The 16862-nt window shown below is 58.2% G+C and overlaps 1 protein-coding gene across 3 annotated transcripts; it reads left to right on the forward strand.

Moving 5' to 3' along the window:
• The first annotated feature begins 4806 nt into the window (after nt 1–4806).
• Nucleotides 4807–15258, forward strand: PRDM8 (PR/SET domain 8). 3 transcript variants are annotated; one of them, XM_054824382.1, is made up of 5 exons: nt 4807–4830; nt 5815–5967; nt 12737–12957; nt 13249–13480; nt 13717–15258. In XM_054824382.1, exons 3-5 carry the CDS (start codon nt 12739–12741, stop codon nt 15117–15119), a joined length of 1854 nt encoding a protein of 617 aa, XP_054680357.1. In that variant the 5' UTR covers nt 4807–4830; nt 5815–5967; nt 12737–12738; the 3' UTR covers nt 15120–15258. The 3 variants fall into 3 exon arrangements, with proteins under 3 accessions (XP_054680357.1, XP_054680356.1, XP_054680355.1); XM_054824381.1 differs by lacking the exon at nt 4807–4830 and adding an exon at nt 5154–5227; XM_054824380.1 differs by lacking the exons at nt 4807–4830; nt 5815–5967 and adding an exon at nt 10936–11152.
• Nucleotides 15259–16862: the final 1604 nt, after the last annotated feature.

Raw genomic sequence — 16862 nt, forward strand, 5'->3', positions numbered from 1 at the left:
AATGAGAGAGAGAGAGAGAGACCGTGCAGCTCCATGTTGCCCTAACGCTCGTGCTCTGACTTCTCAGGCTGCCGCACAAAAGACGCCAGCGTCGGTGCTGCCGGCCATTCTGGGGAGAAACCCGTGGCCCTGGAGCATCTCCTTTGTCCCTTGGCCGGTCACGGAGCCCCGGCATGCCAGGACCGATTCCAGCCCGGGTCAGAGTTTAGCAGCTGCCATCTACCTTTGACCATGTGTGTGAAATCATCTGTTTCCTTCACAGCTACTGTTGCCTAGAGTATATTCCTAAAGGATTTGTGAGTGGGGCCAACCAACTGGTTTTTCCCTGGGAAATTATTCCTGTTTGAACAGACTTCACTCTGCATAACTGATCTTGTTAAATGCGGTTTCCTTTCTTGCTTTCATTCCACTAGTTATAATGGGCATTCTCGGTCTGTCGAAATAATGTCTGTCTTTGTTCTGATGTGAGACCCTTGCGTAGAAACACAATAAGCCCTCCCTCTCCCCCCCCCCCCAAAAAAGTGCATCCTTTCCAATAGATGAAATGCCTTTTCTAAATTGCAATTTAAATTGATTTTGATAGAAAAGATGGAGGAGTCATACATAGCAAAAAGTCTTTTAAAATGAGAACTGAAGCAAATATAGTTTAGTAGTATACTAGTTACAGAATGAACAGCATATTGTATGTGCTGTGTTAGAGGTATGTTATGAATAACAAAATCACTGGAGCATTTACATATTTGTTTTCAGAAATCCTGGCAGTTGGATTTCACCATTCTGTGCCTCTTTGCCAGAATCACTAAACAGTGGTACATATGGCTTCTGAAGTACCATATGCCGTAGAAAACGTTAGCTGATGCCTATACTGATGCTACACACTATAGTCTTTATTTAGATTTTTTTGCAGTTTTGAACAAAGAATATTAGATCTTGCAAAACATTGTGCAAGCAGTATGTAGTAGTACATACAGTAAAGCATAATACATTGCACGCAAAGAAAAGCAAACTAAAAAAAGGTGAAGAAACGGTGGTATTGTGAATTAGAATGCGCACGTGCCAAGAAACATATTAAATGGTGTGACATGGCTTTGTACAGCTGAGGCAGGAGGTTTTCTAGCATTTAAAAGCAAAGAGTTGAGACAGAGCTCTGTGGACGTACAGATTTTGAATCAAGTCCCAGTTCTAAGAGACGTTCTCTGTTCCAAAAAGTACTTAGGCTTAAATTTAAGTACATGCCTAAAATCCTTTGAGAGCGAAGGACGCACGTGCGTGAGTGCTTTTTTGCACAGAGCCCTCATTGTAGGAGCAGCAATAACTCTGTTCTCTGACGCAGTTATCTGAAAATAGTGACAACGAAAACAGTTTTACTAAGTAAAGTGAGAAACACCTTGAAAATGAAATGTAGTTTCAAACACAATGACTGCCAAGTCACACCTGAAATTAAAAAACAGAATCAGGCTTTTGTTTTGACAACAGTTTTTAAAATGCATTTTTTCCCTCCATCTTGACAGCCCTAATGATTGCTGCGTGCACATAGCTGCTGTCAACGGAAACGCCAGACCCGGAGGGGAGCCTGATGCCGGTGCTGTGGAGCACCGGGAGCAGCTGAAGAAGAAATTGGTCCTGAGGGGGGAGAAGGAGAGAGCAAGGCGATGATACCCGCTACCACAACTCCCAGCAGTGTTTCGCTCTCCCTTTCCCCTCTCTTCTGACTACTCTGCGTGTGGAGACCGCTGCCTCGTGAACGGTTAACTTTAGGCACCGCAGTAGATCAAATGGGATTGCTCGCTTAGTTCAGCAAAGGTATAATATTTGGAGATGGGGGGAGAAGCGGTGCATCTCTACTGCTCAGTTTGGTTCCCGCTCTTAAAAAGCACCCAGTTCCAGTGCCTGAGGAGGCTATGTTAAGGGATTGACACAGCCTGAGCCAAAAGCATGTTGGTGTGGTACAGCCCATGTTAAACCACAAAAAGTAGGAGATTGGGGGGAATAACTTCTAATTTGCAGATGCTTGCTTGGGGCCAGCCAACTAACCGGAACAGAAACAAACCCAGTGCAGAAGCAAAAAAAAAAAAAAAAAAAAGGTGGCTAAGGCTCAACCGCAAATACAGCCTGAGCAGAGGGTCTTCCCGGGGACGCGGGAGCAGAAGGCTACAAAGACAAGGGCTTACAACTGAGCCTGTACCACAGATGGCCGGGCAGGGGACATCCGGGGAGCCGCAGCCACCGGCAATGGGAAGACTTGTCCGATGAGATTTGGGCAGAGCACGCGTGGCGTTACAGATGGGTGCCACCACGGTGCAGCTTGCTAGCCTGGGCGCGGGCCTGTTGGGACACTGCAGAAAGGCATGAGTGGAGACTTAATAGCATGGTTAATGGCAGAGAGGCTGATGCCGGGGGGGGGAAAGCCCGTACTGCCTTGATTGACGGAAAGAAGTAGAAAAGGCACTGTGAACTACCAGTGGTCTTGGACGGTTTCAGCGAAAGTAGTGAAAGATGTAAGATATCGAGGCTGTCACGGCAATTCATCTGTGAGGCAAGGACTGTATTGCTCTTGTGTGTAGGTAGCATTTTGCACATTTTATGAACTGCTATGTAAATGAATGGATGTAAACAGAAATAGAAGTAGGAGTGGAAGCTGAAGGAAGGCAGATGGATGAGGGAAGCTTTCATTGAGCACCTATTTGAGGTTGCTTCCTGGATTCACTGCAAATCAAATACTGGCTCACATTCAAATGTCACTAGGTGGTTGTAATTTTATGTAAGTAATGAGAGGGGAAGATGAACATCTTTACGTCCATCTCATTGTGAGGTGTTTTACTTACTTGTAGGAACGAGGACCTTTACAAGACCCACCAACAGAGGGAAATGGAGCCTCTCTTCCCAGAGCAAGATGGTAGTAACGGTGCTGAGCAGGTGCTCCTTCCTTCCATGTCTGGCCTCTGCATTGCTCAAAGGAGAGGATGGTGAGTGCCCAGTCTGCCCCAGTTATGCAGCTGCCTTTATTAGGCTGTGAATCAAAATGTCAAAACCAGCACTGAGCCCACTAAGTCACTAGCGGGGAGGTTTGTCCAGATTGCAGCTGGTAGACCTCCAGAGAGGAAGGACAACCTGAGTCAGGTTGACGATCGAGCAGGTACAGAGCAGCTGGTTCCCCTGTGCAGGCAGCCAGTTGTTCCTGAAGTGGCTTGGTGGGAGGACGGTTCTGGGCTTGGTGCACCCAGACAGCTCAGAGGTGGGTGCTGCAGATCTGCCCTGCCTCCCCTTTCTATGGGGTTTAGAAGAGCTCACACACAGGAAATCTGCTTCAAAGTTGCTTGGGTTTATCTCCCCCCCCCCCCCCCCCCCCAAAAAAGCACGCTACAACAAGGAAGAAAGCCTCTGCACAACGTGGTTCCAATGGCATCCCAAAGCCTGCCCTGGCAGCTTCACTGTTGAATCACAAACCATCCTCATGGATGCCAAGAGGTGTGACACTAACATGTTCACAGGCTTGAGTTGCTTCCCAGGCTGTCTTGACTTGTAGTCCCCCTGTGCTGAAGGTGTTGTGTATCCTTTATGGGCACAAACGGGCACGATTTGCTGGATTAGTCTCAATACCTTTCCTTTCAGAAAGCATCCATCACTGTCTGCCCTGTGGTTTGGAAAGGGGTTAATGCTTTCCCTTCCTAAACCTCGACTCGCAGTACATCTCCCGTGTGCTGCAATTATTAAATGACACTTCACAACTTCATCTCCTCTTCTGCTACATCTGCTTGCTGCTCCCATGTGCAACCTCGCTCAATCCCAAACATCTAAATGCATTGTTTCCTCTGTTTCTCCTGCCAGCAGGGAAAGAAGCCATCCCTGAAGCAGGATTGCCTTTGAGCTGGCAGCAGATGAGTGATTGGCATTGGGCATTACTGCTGAAACTCTGGCAGGCCGTTTAGCAGAGAACCTTGGCTAATGAATGTCATCCACACCTAGCAGATGTGCCACTGGCTCCTGTGCCAGATTTTTGACATAATACAGTGCTGCTGGACATGACAGTGCTTGGGAAAACCTACGGGGTGTAACTTGCACCTTCAACATAGCATTCAATTTTTGCTCACAGTTTCGCAGGAGAGAAACAAAACCTGCATGAGGGAGGGTGATGGATTGGTCTCTTGTGCTCCTCGCCTGTGTTTTTAATCAGTACAAAAATGATATTTGTGCTGGTTTCCCTCACGTGTGAGGGGACCTTAAAAAAAAAAAGGAAAAAAACCAAAAAACCCGTCAACACCCTTTTTTCTTATTCTTTCAGCGCAGGCTCCAGCTGGTCCCTCCAGCCTCTTCGGGGGCTGCGCCTCGCCCTCCCCGTGTGGGGGTCTGCACCGGGCAGGGCTGTTGGCGGCGATGGTCGGGGGGGAACGACGAGTGGGGAGGTGTAGTTCCTCCCGCACACATCCCCGGGAGCTGGGTCTGCTGCAGGGAAGGTGCATGGGACGGGTATCTCGCGGCCGGCCACATATTCGGCTTATTCTTTCCTCTCCTGCCCTCCATCGGAGGGAAGGTAGCATTCACCCTGCGGAGCAGCTACCCTTGTGGGAGAAAACTGGGGGGGCGGGGCGGGCAGGCAGGCAGGCAGCGGGCTCCCCCAGTCTCCTCGGGCCTTTCCCCTTTCCCCCGGCCAGAGCCCCAGCGCTCGGTGCCAGCCGGGGGAGCGGTCATCGAAGCGGGCAGGGGACGGGACCGCCTCCCAGCGCCACATCTGCCTCCTAATCCCGGGAGTAATCCCGACCAGCGGTATTATAGCGGCGGCTGCTAATCCCAACCCACCGCCGCATCGGGTGTGCGTGTGTCCCTGTGCCGGTGCGGCTCTTCTCGGTCTCAGGGGAGATGTCTCTGCGCAAGGCGGGGGACGAGGCCATGGGCGTGATGCGGTGGGGTTTTTTCGGCCAAACACTTTGCTCTTGCGGCATCGGATAACTCGGTCATTACCCCGCTAATTATCCGATGGTGCGTGCGGGGGAGGAGGCGGGAGAGGGGCGTAGAAAGGGGCGGGGGGCATGCTTCACCCGGGCCGGAGGATGCTGTCCCGGCCGCGGTTTATGCACTCCCCCGCCCCGGTCGAGTTACCTGCCCGTCTGTCGCCCCCTCTCCGCTTTTGCGGCTTCGTTCGGGACCGTCTTTCATCGCCTCGTAACTATAACCTGCACCGTTGCTTTTTATTGCTGTAGCCAAGGGTAAAGCGCGGATGGGGGGAGCGGTGAGTTTCCCGCCCCGGAGGAGAGGTATCCCCAAAACGCCCTTCGGTGTCAGCCCTTCCCCTTCCACCCTTGCTGGGTGCTTGCCGCCGGCTGGACCCGGTGTCCCGGGGCTGCCGCCTGCACCGGGTGCCTTTAGAGATTTGTCGTTCAGATACGTCTAGCAGCGAGGGAGGGCGGGGGTTGTTGTTCCCCCCTAGCCGGGTGAAAGTCAAGTTCAGCGCAGCGTGCGGAGTCGAGCTGCTTGGGATGCTTTCAGGGAGGGTCGGGGGGAGGTGTGTGTGTGGGGGGGGGGGGGTGGCGTCGGTGCTGGGTATATCGTATCAAAATAAGAAATGTTCTGGTGGCATGAGATCAGGCAGCGATGCGCGAGTGTAACGCAGATCATTTTGCTGCTCTTCCCTTTTTTTTCCTCGGTCTCTTTATCTTTCAATTGAAAACCAATTAAAGGTTTCTATAAATCTGTTAGCATCCCTTTTACATGGGGCCCTCTGATGCCTGCTGTATTGCCCCTTAGATGCCTCTTCCTTTTTTTGTTTTACAATTGTTGTATCAATATAATGCTTCCTTTCTTTCTCTGTCTCTATAGATACAGATATACAAGGCAAACTAAAGGTTTCGACTGCTATTCAGTGCCTCCTCATTTGTCCTGGAGCCGTAACAGTGGTGCCCTTTCTCTTCTGGCCGCTTTTCCCTGCTTCTGGAGCAGCAGTTATGGGAGAAGCAGATGGCTACTGATTGGGTGAGCTTTGTGGCTTTAATACTGAATACTTTATGGAAAAGGACTTTATCATGCTTGGTTGGTCAGAGGAACAACGGGATGAGATTTATGACTAGAGAAAATAAATCTTTTTAAGGTTCAGGCTCCTTAACACACCCCACGTCAAGTCACTGTAGCAGTGCTGGAGCTGAAATCCTCTGCATTTTTTCTTTTTTTCTTCCCTCCCTCCCCCTCTGTCTGTCTGTCCTTTCACTGCTCTCCCCACCCCCTCTCCGCCCGGGTTTAGCAAACCTCTGCAAACTTTGGGGTCTGTCACTCACTGGAGCGGCGGAGGCCTTCGCAGCCCCGCAGGCTGCGGCGGGGAAGGATAAGGTGGTCCCCAGATGCAGATCATCCGCCTCACGGGAATACACTGGGCAGTCAGCTCCTGCCAAGGCTTGTCCACGTGTAACAGGGAAAGCAGCCACCCCGGGTCCCGGTGGGGAGTTTTGAGTGACATCCTCACAAACCCGACTACGCTGAGGCTGCACGGCCACCAGAGATATGCCCGGGTCGGGCTGCTCGCCGCAGAGCCTGGATCTCCCAAAGGAGAGGGAGCCCGGCATTGCCCAACTCCCCCGCACCCCACGCTGGGCAGCCCCTGAGCCAGGGGCTGTGGGACTGGACCTCTCTGGGGAGCGGCTCTCCGCACCGTCCCCGGGTCGTGCCGGCGGAGGCTTGGCCCTCGCCGCCAGCCGCAACGCGTCAGCTATCGACTTGGTTTCTGCACGGTCTCACACCGAAGGTGGAGGATGACCGAGGGCCGTGCCACGGGGTGGGCTCCGGCCCTAGAGTGGGATGCTGGTGGTGGCACGCAGGAATGGAAAGGCCCGAGGGCGTACAGGAGGCAGAAGTGGATTTCACTCCTACGGGGGGTTCCCCCGCTTCCATTTCTCTCCTTTTCCTGTCCCATATAGCCTCTATCAGCCCGTTAAACGTTTTAAGGATGCTAAAGCTAGGTGAAAGCTTTCCGGGTTTTAAACCTTAGTGCTAGTACCAGGTCAAGTAAGGAGGAGAAACAGAAAGCTGTGGTTGAGGAAAAATAATTTTGAGATAGAAAGTCAGAAGTGATTTGGGGCTATATATCGGCCTCTATATCACAGTGGTCTGTTTTCTGGTCAGTTGTTAAAAAAAAAAAAAAAAAAAAATCTGTGACCCTTTGGTGAATATACGAATTGATATTTCTAACTAGGTTCTGCGTTTGCTCAGAAAGAAGTACAGGGGAAGTTCAAGCACCATCAGGGGCTGAAGAAATAGCTGAGGTGCTTATGGCATCTCCGAATCGTGAGAAAATGGGTAGGGAAGGGACACCGAGTCTCACTGTGGCTGCCTGAGGCTCCTGGGGGAGCAGGAGTGTTTGCTCCTTTTTGGAGTGAACCACAGCCAAAGCTGGCATCTGGCAAAAAGCGCTTTACAGTTTTGTAGCATGGCGGTGACTTGACCTGGGAGTCCCAGGTGCCGCTGCAAGCATCGGTGAGGTGTGACTGAGGGGTCGACGGAAATAGGAAGGGACGGCGACCGTGGGCTTGCTTGGAAGCTGAGCTGGAAACGAAATAGGACACGCGTTGCCGGAGCGCCTCGGCCCTGGCGGGGGCCCGGTGGTGGCGAAATGTCCGGCTGGTTGTGGGGCTGAGGACTTCCAGAAGGATCCCTGTGCCTGCTTGCAAGGAGTAACGGTGGGAGAAATACCGTTTTTCCATGCTGCCGTTTGCTCGCCTGCAGCGTGGCAGCGATGCTGCTGACGCCCCGGTACAGGACCTCCTGAGGAAAGGCACCGTCCAAAAGCCTGGTAACAGTTAAATGCAAAAAGGATGATTTGTCGTTCAGCGGAGGCCCCATTTATTTCCACTATGGAGGCCTAGCTTCCGTGTTTGTCTTGGGGCAAGGGAACTGTTCTGCTAGTGTTTCTTCAGGCACCAGGAAAACTTGTGGCTCCACGTTTCGAGTCGCTTTTTCTGTTCCACCTCGTGTGCTCCTCCCCGAGGACTGCAGGGCAGCCTCACGTCTGACAGCAGCGGGCAGAGACGGGCGCGAGGCAGGTTTGGGCGTCCCTTCGTCCCTCCTCCCAGCGGTCCTCCGCACCGCCTGAATGATCCTGACTGGGCTTGTGTGCTTCTGAGGCCTTGTGTATTTTCTTAGCTGTTTTATTTGACGGGCGACTTTATAGTAGAGTTACCTGTGAGCAGAATCTTGGCGCTGTGTGTGTCTCCTCAGAGGAGTAACCGTACATCCGTAGGCCTGGTGTGTGTCACAACTTAGAGGCAGCATTTCCCAAGGGGTGCAGGAGTGTTTCTGAGCACAGGTTGCGCAGCCTCACCTCGTCCCTTTCCCTCTCGCCTTCCTGGGTGAAATCCGAAGAGGAAAGAGACGGTTCCCGCAGCGCAGCCGGGAGGGTGCCCTGACATCCTCAGAGAGACAGATCCTCTGTCCTTTGCAGCCATCCCCACGGTAACTCATCACGGGCAGAAAACTGGCACTTCCCTCCAAGAAGGATATGAGTGGCCAAGCATCGTCACCCCGCCGGCCCCTTGACCCCCACAGCCGCTCTATCGTCCCAGCAGGGTCCCGGCCGGGGAGCAGCAGAGCCCGGGCTGCGCGATGGGGCCTGGACAGCTGCGGGTCCCCATGTGTCCGTTGGACTCCGGCTGGCCTGTCCAGCCTCCCCGCTTCATGACCTAGTCCCAGGGACTCCCCTTCCCCGGGAGCCGTTTGTCGGTGGGCACCTTTGTACCAGGCCGGTACCCGGAACGGGTGTCGGAGGGACGGGGTGCTGTGGGGCCAGGGCTGCGCTTTTGGGGAGCTGGAAGCAGCGGGGAGGTGGCGTTAGGCGGCTGGCTGCTTGGACGCTCTGTGGGAAGGCGGACGGAGCTCCTCAGCCCAGGTTGCCCTTGGCTCTCCACAGGAGGTTTTCTGGAAGAATAAACATACATAACACGCCTACATAGAATGAGGTATTTTGTATATGGTTTACAGGAGGCGGCAGGCAGCGTTCGCAGGGCCCTGCAGGGCAGGCAGCGCGCCTGCGGGGCGCCCGGAGGCCTCGCCGGGCTGCGGTTGGGGCTGGCGGCCGGGGAGCCGCTCTCTCCCCGGTTAGGGCCGGGCAGAGCCGAGCGGGGCCCGCTTCGCCCCGCCTGGCACCCCGCCCCGCCTGGCACCCCGACCCGCAGCGGGGCTGGAGCCGGATCGGGCCCGGGCGCACCGTCCCCGTTGTCTCGTCCCCCGTCCCCGCCGGAAAAATCCCGGTGCGGCTTTTCGCTGAGCCCGTGGGGAGCAGCTGCCTTCCAAATCCGCGGACTTCGATGCCTCCCGCTTTGCACGGCGGGCTTCCCAGCGCCGCAGACCCCGGCACCGGGCTCTTGCCGGGAGCCGGGGTCTGTTGGGGTTTGCTGTGAGCGCTCCCCGGTCGTGGCACTTGGAAGCATAAACTTAAAAGGAAAGAGTCCGCGTACATAAAAGTGTTGTTCTGCGGGGCCGAGGCGACGCTGTTGCCTGGGATTCACTTTTACGGTAGCATCCGAGGCTGCAAAATGCTCATAAATGCCGCTACGGTCCTTTTTAGTATCGGGGAATTTCGGTAGCTAGGATAATGTCGAAGCGATTTCGAGATAGTTCACGTACCGTGGTGTCCCTTAAAATTCTCGCGAATAAAAATAACGGGTAGCTTTTCTTTCCCCCCCTACTAATGATAGTAATTCGGACAATTTATATCATACGGAGAGAGCTGCAGCATTTTAAAAAAAAAAAAAAAGAGAGAGAAAGAAAAAAAAAACCCAAAGCAGGAAAAAGGGAAAAAAAAACCCACAACCCTTTGAAGCAGGAATGCAGATCCAAATTTTTACGGACTCCCATATTTTTAATGTTATCACAATCTCCGTTTTAGGAGACGCTGTGTTTTGTCGAATTAATAAGATAAATGTTGAAAGCATATTATATGCAGCCTTTAATCCTAATGCAAGGAAAATCGTAATTGTGCAGAGGATAAGTGAATTTGAAAGCCAAACATCGGCCCGCTCTTTGATTGCAAACAACGCTCCGTTCGCCTCTGGAAAACGCTTTGTCTCTTCTTTTGTTTAGTTTAGGGGCTTAAAATTTCTTTCTTTCTTTCTTTCTTTTTTAATCTGTTTTGTATCTGAAATGACAGCGATAAGGGAGGAACACTTTTCCGTGCGGTAAAAACCTTATTTTGGCATAGACCATCTTCGGATGCTTTTGCTTATTAAATCTGCGTGCGTGTCCGTAAATACACGAGCTCCGCGTGTGCGGGGGGTGCGAGCCCGTGCGCTGCCCCCGCGCCCCGGGAAAAGCGAGGTCTGCGGCGCGCGGGGGCAGCCCGGCCGGGGCCGCCCCGCCGGCGGCGCCCTCCGTTCCGGACCGCGCACGGACACCGACTCGAGGAAGGCTCCGGAGCGGAGCCCCTGAGCTGTCCGCCCCCGCCGTCCGCCGGGCGCCTTCCTCGCCTCGGCCCCCAACAGCCTAGAAGGGCCGAGCGTGCGGAGCAAGGCGGACGCTTAATCCTCCTCTGCACGAGCATCCCTGCCAGCCTTTATCCCGGCGAGGAGGGATTTCGTTCGTGTGTCTGAGGGCCCCCCCCCCCCCGCTCGGCAGGTGAGAGGGCAGAGCGGGAAGGCGGCGGCCGGGATCCCGGTGCCGGGCGGAGCGGCCGTCGGGCCCCCCCGGCTTCCCGCCCCGCGCCCCCTGCCAGGCCGGGTCGGAGCGGCGGCCCCAAACGCGTACGCTGCCACGGGAAAGCGTCGGGGTGGGATGCGCCCCGTCCCGCCCCAGCCTTCCCCCCTTCCCCGCAGGTGCTCGGTGGCGGCGGGGCCAGGTGAGGGGCGGGCGGGCAGGCAGCGAGCGGTCGGACCCCGAAGGGGTTAAAGGGAGGGGACGTGGGCTGTCACGCGTCATTGGGCAGATTATGTGCAGCAAACAAAAAGTGTGTGTCTGTGTGCCAGTCACTCACTGCATCGGGTCCATCTGCACCGCTCGCCTCCCTGGCCGCCTCCCCGCTTCGCCCGCCCGCTCCCTGCCGCCGCCCGCGCCCCGGCCCCCGGCCCGCCGCCTCCCCGGCCATGGAGCGGCACTGATACAATAGCGCCGGGGGCAGCGAAGGCAGGAGTCCGTCTTTGTGCCACTCGTCGGGGCGAGGATTATATTCCCACTCTCCCTGGTGAGTACCCGCGGAGGGGCCCCGCCATCCCCCATCGCGTCCGCCGCCGGGCCCAGCGCCCGGCCGGGAGGAGCTGCGCTCCGCCTCGCCGGCGGGGTAGCCCCGGAGGAAGGAACAATGCCGGGAGATGGCCGTGCCGGGGACCGGGGCGCGGCGGCCCTGCCCGGGATGCGGTGCCCGGCGGCTCGGGAGCGGCCCCGGCGCCGCCCGGCCCGGACAAAAGGCGGCCAGGGGGAGACAGCGCCGCGGGGCCGGGAGGAACCCGGGGAGACGGGGAGATGCGCGGCCGTAGGGAGCCGTGCGTGGCTCGGCGAGGGCGGGTGGAAAGTTTGGCGGGGGCCGCTCGCTGCCGTTTGTTTCGTTTGGCGAAATAATCCCTTCGGGGAAGGGATGAGCCGGGCAGCACCGTAACGAGGAGGGCGGCGGGGAGGCAGCGAAAGCGCCCTCCCCGCGGCCCTCTTTCCCGGGGGGGGGGGGGGGGGCCGGGACCCCCTGCCGCCCACGCCGCCGGTTCGGGGCGGGGGGGGGGTTTGACGTTTCAGGGGGCGCCGGGGCCCCGGTTGTCTCCCGAAATCGGGGGGGGGGGGGGAAGGTGGCTCGGCGGGGCCGTGCCCGGTGCGAGCGGCCTCGGGTGTAAATAGGCGCACCGAAAGAAAGATTTATTCCCGAGCGAACCCAAAATGAATGCTTTCGATGCCAGATGGGGTGGGGGGAAAGCAGCCTTACACTAATCGGGTCAGAAAGGGCAAAGGCACCCGCAGCCCTGCGCGCAGCTCCTTCCCGGGCCGCGGCATCGCGGACCGCGGCGGGAGGCGCGGGTAGACCGGCGGCCGCCGTCCCGCTGCCCGCTGCCCGCACCCTGCCCGCCTCGCCTCCGCCTGCATCCGTCCTCTCGCACAACACGGGAGCCAGAGCTCACCCTCCTCTATAAATAAGCGTGTCGAGGTAAAAATAATTACCTCTGCTTGCTGCTTTTAATTAAAGTCTCGGAGGGAAAGTGCTGGATTATGGTAATGAGCAGACATACGTTCCCTCTTGTCGAGCCGAGCGAGAGGTGAGCTGACATGCAATCGGCGACAATGACAAGCCACTTGAAACCCATTCGCTCTGCTCCTCTTGTCACAGCCCGGAGACGGGCCGGGCTTCTCTCTTGCAGGGGCCACGGCGCGGAGGGACAGAGAGCCCGGCTCCCCGCCTCGGGCAGAGGCCCGCACACGGCCGCCCCGTTTTTGTCCGGCTCCTGCCCGTGACCGGATCCGGCCGCTGGGTTTCCCCCCCGCGCCTGCCCGGTTGCTGCCCGTAGCCGGCTCCCGTCGCGCTCGCAGCCGGGCTCGCTGATAAATAAATCATCGCGACAGCTTCTCCGCACCTCGCCTCCCGCTCGCGGAGCTCCTCGCCTTCTTTATTTTTATTCCAGACCAACGAAAGTGCTCACCTGCCTCTTTTTTTTTTTTTTTTGGTTAATTGTATTTTCCTATTTTATTTTGCTTTTCCCCGGCGGGTCGCGGCCGCATCTCCGCGCAGCGCTGCGGCGGGGCCCCGCCGCGCTGTAACGTCTCCGCTTTGCCCCTCTCTCCGCCGCAGGCATGGAGGACGCCGGCGTCCAGAGGGGAATATGGGACGGGGACGCCAAGACGGTTCAGCAGTGCTTGACTGACATTTTCACCAGCGTTTACACCACCTGCGACATTCCGGAAAATGCCATTTTCGGACCCTGCGTTCTGAGCCACACGTCTCTGTACGACAGCATTGCCTTCATCGCCCTCAAGTCCACCGACAAGCGCACCGTCCCCTACATATTCCGGGTAAGAGCCGCTCATCTGCGGGCGCAAAGCCGCTCGCCCCGCAGCCGGGGAGCCGGCCCGCCGCCGCCGCTCGCCCCGCCGGCCGGTGTCCGCGCGCATCCCCGCCGCGGAGCGCAGCCTCGTCGGGCCGCCCGGTGCTTGCCACGGCCCCGCCGAGCCGGGCGGGACCGTCCGACGCCGGGATGCTTTCCCCCGCCGCCGGCGAGGGCAGAGCCGCTCCCCCGCCGCTCCTGCCGGCTGATCGGCCCCATCCCGTCGGTCCGTGTGCGTTTATTAAAACGGGCTTTGCAGGTGGATACGTCGGCGGCCAACGGCTCATCCGAGGGGCTGATGTGGCTGCGGCTGGTGCAGTCGGCGCGGGAGCGGGAGGAACAGAACCTGGAGGCCTACATCAAGAGCGGGCAGCTCTTCTACCGGTCCCTGCGCCGCATCGCCAAGGACGAGGAGCTGCTGGTGTGGTACGGCAAGGAGCTCACGGAGCTGCTGCTGCTCAGCCCCGCCCGGGCCCCCGCCCGCAGCAACGGTGGGTGCCCCGCGCGGCCGCCCCGCGCCCCCTTCCCACGCCCTTGGGTGACTAGGGGCCGCCGTGGCGGGGTGGAGGGGGGGAGGCTGGGCGGGGATCCCCGCCGGGGCTGACGGGGGGGAGGCGGTTCCCCCCCCCCCCCCTTTCCCTTAATCCCCTATGCAAGCGCCGTCGCCGGCCCCGGCTGACGGTGCCCCCGTCTCTGTGTGTCCCGTCCCGCGTGTGCCTGGCCGCAGGCTCGCCGCCCTTCGCCTGCCCCGAGTGCAGCCAGCGCTTCCAGTTCGAGCTGCCCTTCGCCGCCCATCTCCGGTTCCGCTGCCCCAAGAGGCTGCACGGCCCCGACACCGGCCCCGCCGCCGAGGCTCCCTGCGGCAAAGACGGCACCGGCAAGGAGCAGGAGGCTGGCAAGTACTGCAAGCCCGGCGGCCCGCTCCACCACCCTTTCCCCGGAGCCGACGGCGGCAGCGCCGCCGCCAGCACCAAGCCCTCCACGGACTTCCACAACCTGGCGCGGGAGCTGGAAAACTCCCGCGGCGGGCACGGCGGGTCCCCGGGGCGGCCGGCGCTCCCCGAGGGCGGCCCGGAGGCGTCGGCCGGGAAATCCAAGCGGCGGTACCCCGAGGAGGAGGAGCGGGGCCCCGGGGCTGCGGCGCGGGGCCGCTTCCCGGCGGAGCGGCCGGGGCTGCCCTCGGCACCCAAGGAGGAGCCGGTGTGCGCCCCGCAGCAGCAGTACCGGGCGGCCGGCTCCTACTGCGGCTTGGAGGAGGGTGGCCGCCTCTTCGCGCCGCCCAGCCCGGAGACGGGGGAGGCCAAGCGCAGCGCCTTCGTGGAGGTGAAGAAAGCGGCCCGCGGCCCCGAGCCCGACGGCGGCGGCCCCGAGGAGGGCCAGGAGCGCGCCTCCCCCGCCGCCTCGGGGGCGGGCGGCGGGGAGCCGGGGCTGTGCCCTCGCGGCGGCCCCGGGGGACCGTTGGCCGCCCGCCTGGAGGGGGGCAGCCCGGCGCGGGGCAGCGCCTTCACTACCGTGCCGCAGCTGGGGGCCGGCGGCGGCCCCGGCGGCGGGGCGGAGGAGCGGAAGAGCGCCTTCTCCCAGCCCGCCCGCTCCTTCCCCCACGTCCCGCCGCTCGTGCTGGGCCAGAAGCTGGGAGGGCTGGGCGAGCCCTGCCCCGACGGCGCCGCCGCCCCCGCCCGCCTCTACTCCGCTGAGGCGCTGGCCGTCAAGCTGCCGGGCGGCGGGGAGGCGGCGGGCGGCGGTGGCGGAGGGGGGGGCGGCGGCGGGGGACTGCCCAAGCAGAGCCCCTTCCTTTACGCCACCGCCTTCTGGCCCAAGAGCTCGGCGGCGGCGGCGGTGGCGGCGGCGGCGGCGGGGCCGCTGCAGCTGCAGCTGCCGTCGGCGCTGACGCTGCTGCCGCCGTCGTTCACCTCGCTGTGCCTGCCGGCCCAGAACTGGTGCGCCAAGTGCAACGCCTCCTTCCGCATGACCTCGGACCTGGTCTACCACATGCGCTCCCACCATAAGAAGGAGTACGCGCTGGAGCCCCTCGTCAAGCGGCGCCGCGAGGAGAAGCTCAAGTGCCCCATCTGCAACGAGTCCTTCCGCGAGCGCCACCACCTCTCTCGCCACATGACCTCGCACAACTAGCGGGGACCCCTCACACCCCGGGACCCCCCCCCCCCCCCCGCCCGGCCACCCGCGGAGGGCAGCGGCCGCCCGCCGCTTTCTTTCCTTTCCTTTCGATGCACGCATTTTCACTTTCCGGGGATGGGCGGGGAGGGCAGCAGGGGAGAAGAGAAGAAAAAGCGGGGGGGGGGGGGGGAAGAAAGAAAAAAAAAAAGAAAATAAAAAGAAAAGAAAAAGAAAAGAAGAGAAAAGAGAAAGAAAAGAAAAAGAAAAAAGAAAAGGAGAGAAAAGGAGAAAAGAAAAGAGAGAGGAGAAAAGAGAAAGAATAAAAGCACCGAGGGAAAAAAAAAGAAAAAAAAAGCAAATTACTTTAAAAAATACATTTTTTAAAATGTCATATATTGCAACATATTGATGCATTTGTCATACGTTTCTACTTAAATTATTAAGCACTTATGGTTTAGATGTAATAATAATTATATGTCAGGGTAAATTTTTATTTTAGATATAAAGCTAAAGGCGGGGAGGAGCGCGGCGGGGGGGGGGCGGGGGCGGCGGGCCGGAGTCCTGCATGCACCGAGCGCCTCCCGCCCGCCCGGCCCCCGCCGCCCGCGTCCCTTTTACTACAGAGTGTCGCTTGGTGCCCGTGAAATGGAGTCTCGATAGTTCCGTGTTACCTTTCCTTTTGTTTTTTTTTTTTTTTTTTTTTTGGTTGGTTGGTTTGGTTTGGGTTTTGTTTGTTTGTTTGTTTTTCTTCCCTCCCCCCTCTCGAAAAGATTTATTAAACTTTATAGTTTATCTGGGTATGTTGGATGCTTTGACAATAAATGACTTTATTTTCTTCAAAGCACCTGGACGTTAATCGATGCCGAGGGGGTGGGCGGTGGGGAGCAGGGCAGCCCCACGGCTGCGGGGCGGGAGCGGTGCCCCCCGGCCGGGCCGGGCTGCGCAGTCCGGCGCTGCCGTGCCGGGGCGGAGAAGGGGAGACCCTGCCGCATTTCCTCTCTGCCCTTCCTTCCTTCCTTCCTTCCTTCCTTCCTTCCTTCCTTCCTTCCTTCCTTCCTTCCTTCCTTCCGCCTTTCTTACATCCGTCCATCCTTCTGTCTGTATCTGTTCATCGTTGGTTTCACCCGCATTTTATTGACCCTTTATTTCTCTTTTTTTCTGTCTTTCTGTGTTTCTTTCTCTTTCTTTCGTCTTCCTCTCTCGTTTTTGTTTCTTTTTTTTTTTGCCCTTCTGTGTTTCTGGGGTTTTTTTCTCTTTCTGTGTCTTCCTCTTTTTTTTTTTCTTTCTTTTCCTTTTCCTTTTCCTTTGTAGCTCCTCTCAGGCCTCCCATTTGCTCCGTGCCACACACCCACCCTACCCCTGTAAGGAACCTTTATGGCCCCCCACCTTTACCGGAGCTGTGCATGGTCCCCAGCTTACAGGGAGCGGGGAGCCCGGGCCCTGACTGTGGGCAGAGCCCCCAGGGGTTGCACAAGGCCTGGGGTGACAGGGCCCAGTGGAGCCCCCAGCCCGGGGTGTCCTGGGGCACGGCGTGCTTGGGTCACATCTGCCTGAACGTGTTATTGAGGTGATGGGACCACAGGCAGGGACACACAGGAGGGATTAGGAAAGGGGGAATCCTCCCTGGGCACGGGGGGGCAGCCCGGTCCTATGGGCACCGCCTGCAGTGGGTGCATTTTGTGTCAGACCCACGTATTTTTGGGTGCAAGGGAGAGCACTAGCTGACACGGCAGCTTGGTGATGTGTTGAAAACCAATT

This window comes from Grus americana, chromosome 4 (genome assembly GCF_028858705.1).
Source record: "Grus americana isolate bGruAme1 chromosome 4, bGruAme1.mat, whole genome shotgun sequence".
Lineage (NCBI taxonomy): Eukaryota > Metazoa > Chordata > Aves > Gruiformes > Gruidae > Grus > Grus americana.

Bases quoted from the DNA above. Each gene is read 5' to 3' on its own strand.
- PRDM8 (XM_054824382.1), top strand. From the start codon at position 12,739: ATGGAGGACGCCGGCGTCCAGAGGGGAATATGGGACGGGGACGCCAAG. The intron at 12,958-13,248 runs GTAAGAGCCGCT...CGGGCTTTGCAG, and splicing joins CCGTCCCCTACATATTCCGG to GTGGATACGTCGGCGGCCAA. The intron at 13,481-13,716 runs GTGGGTGCCCCG...GCCTGGCCGCAG, and splicing joins GGCCCCCGCCCGCAGCAACG to GCTCGCCGCCCTTCGCCTGC.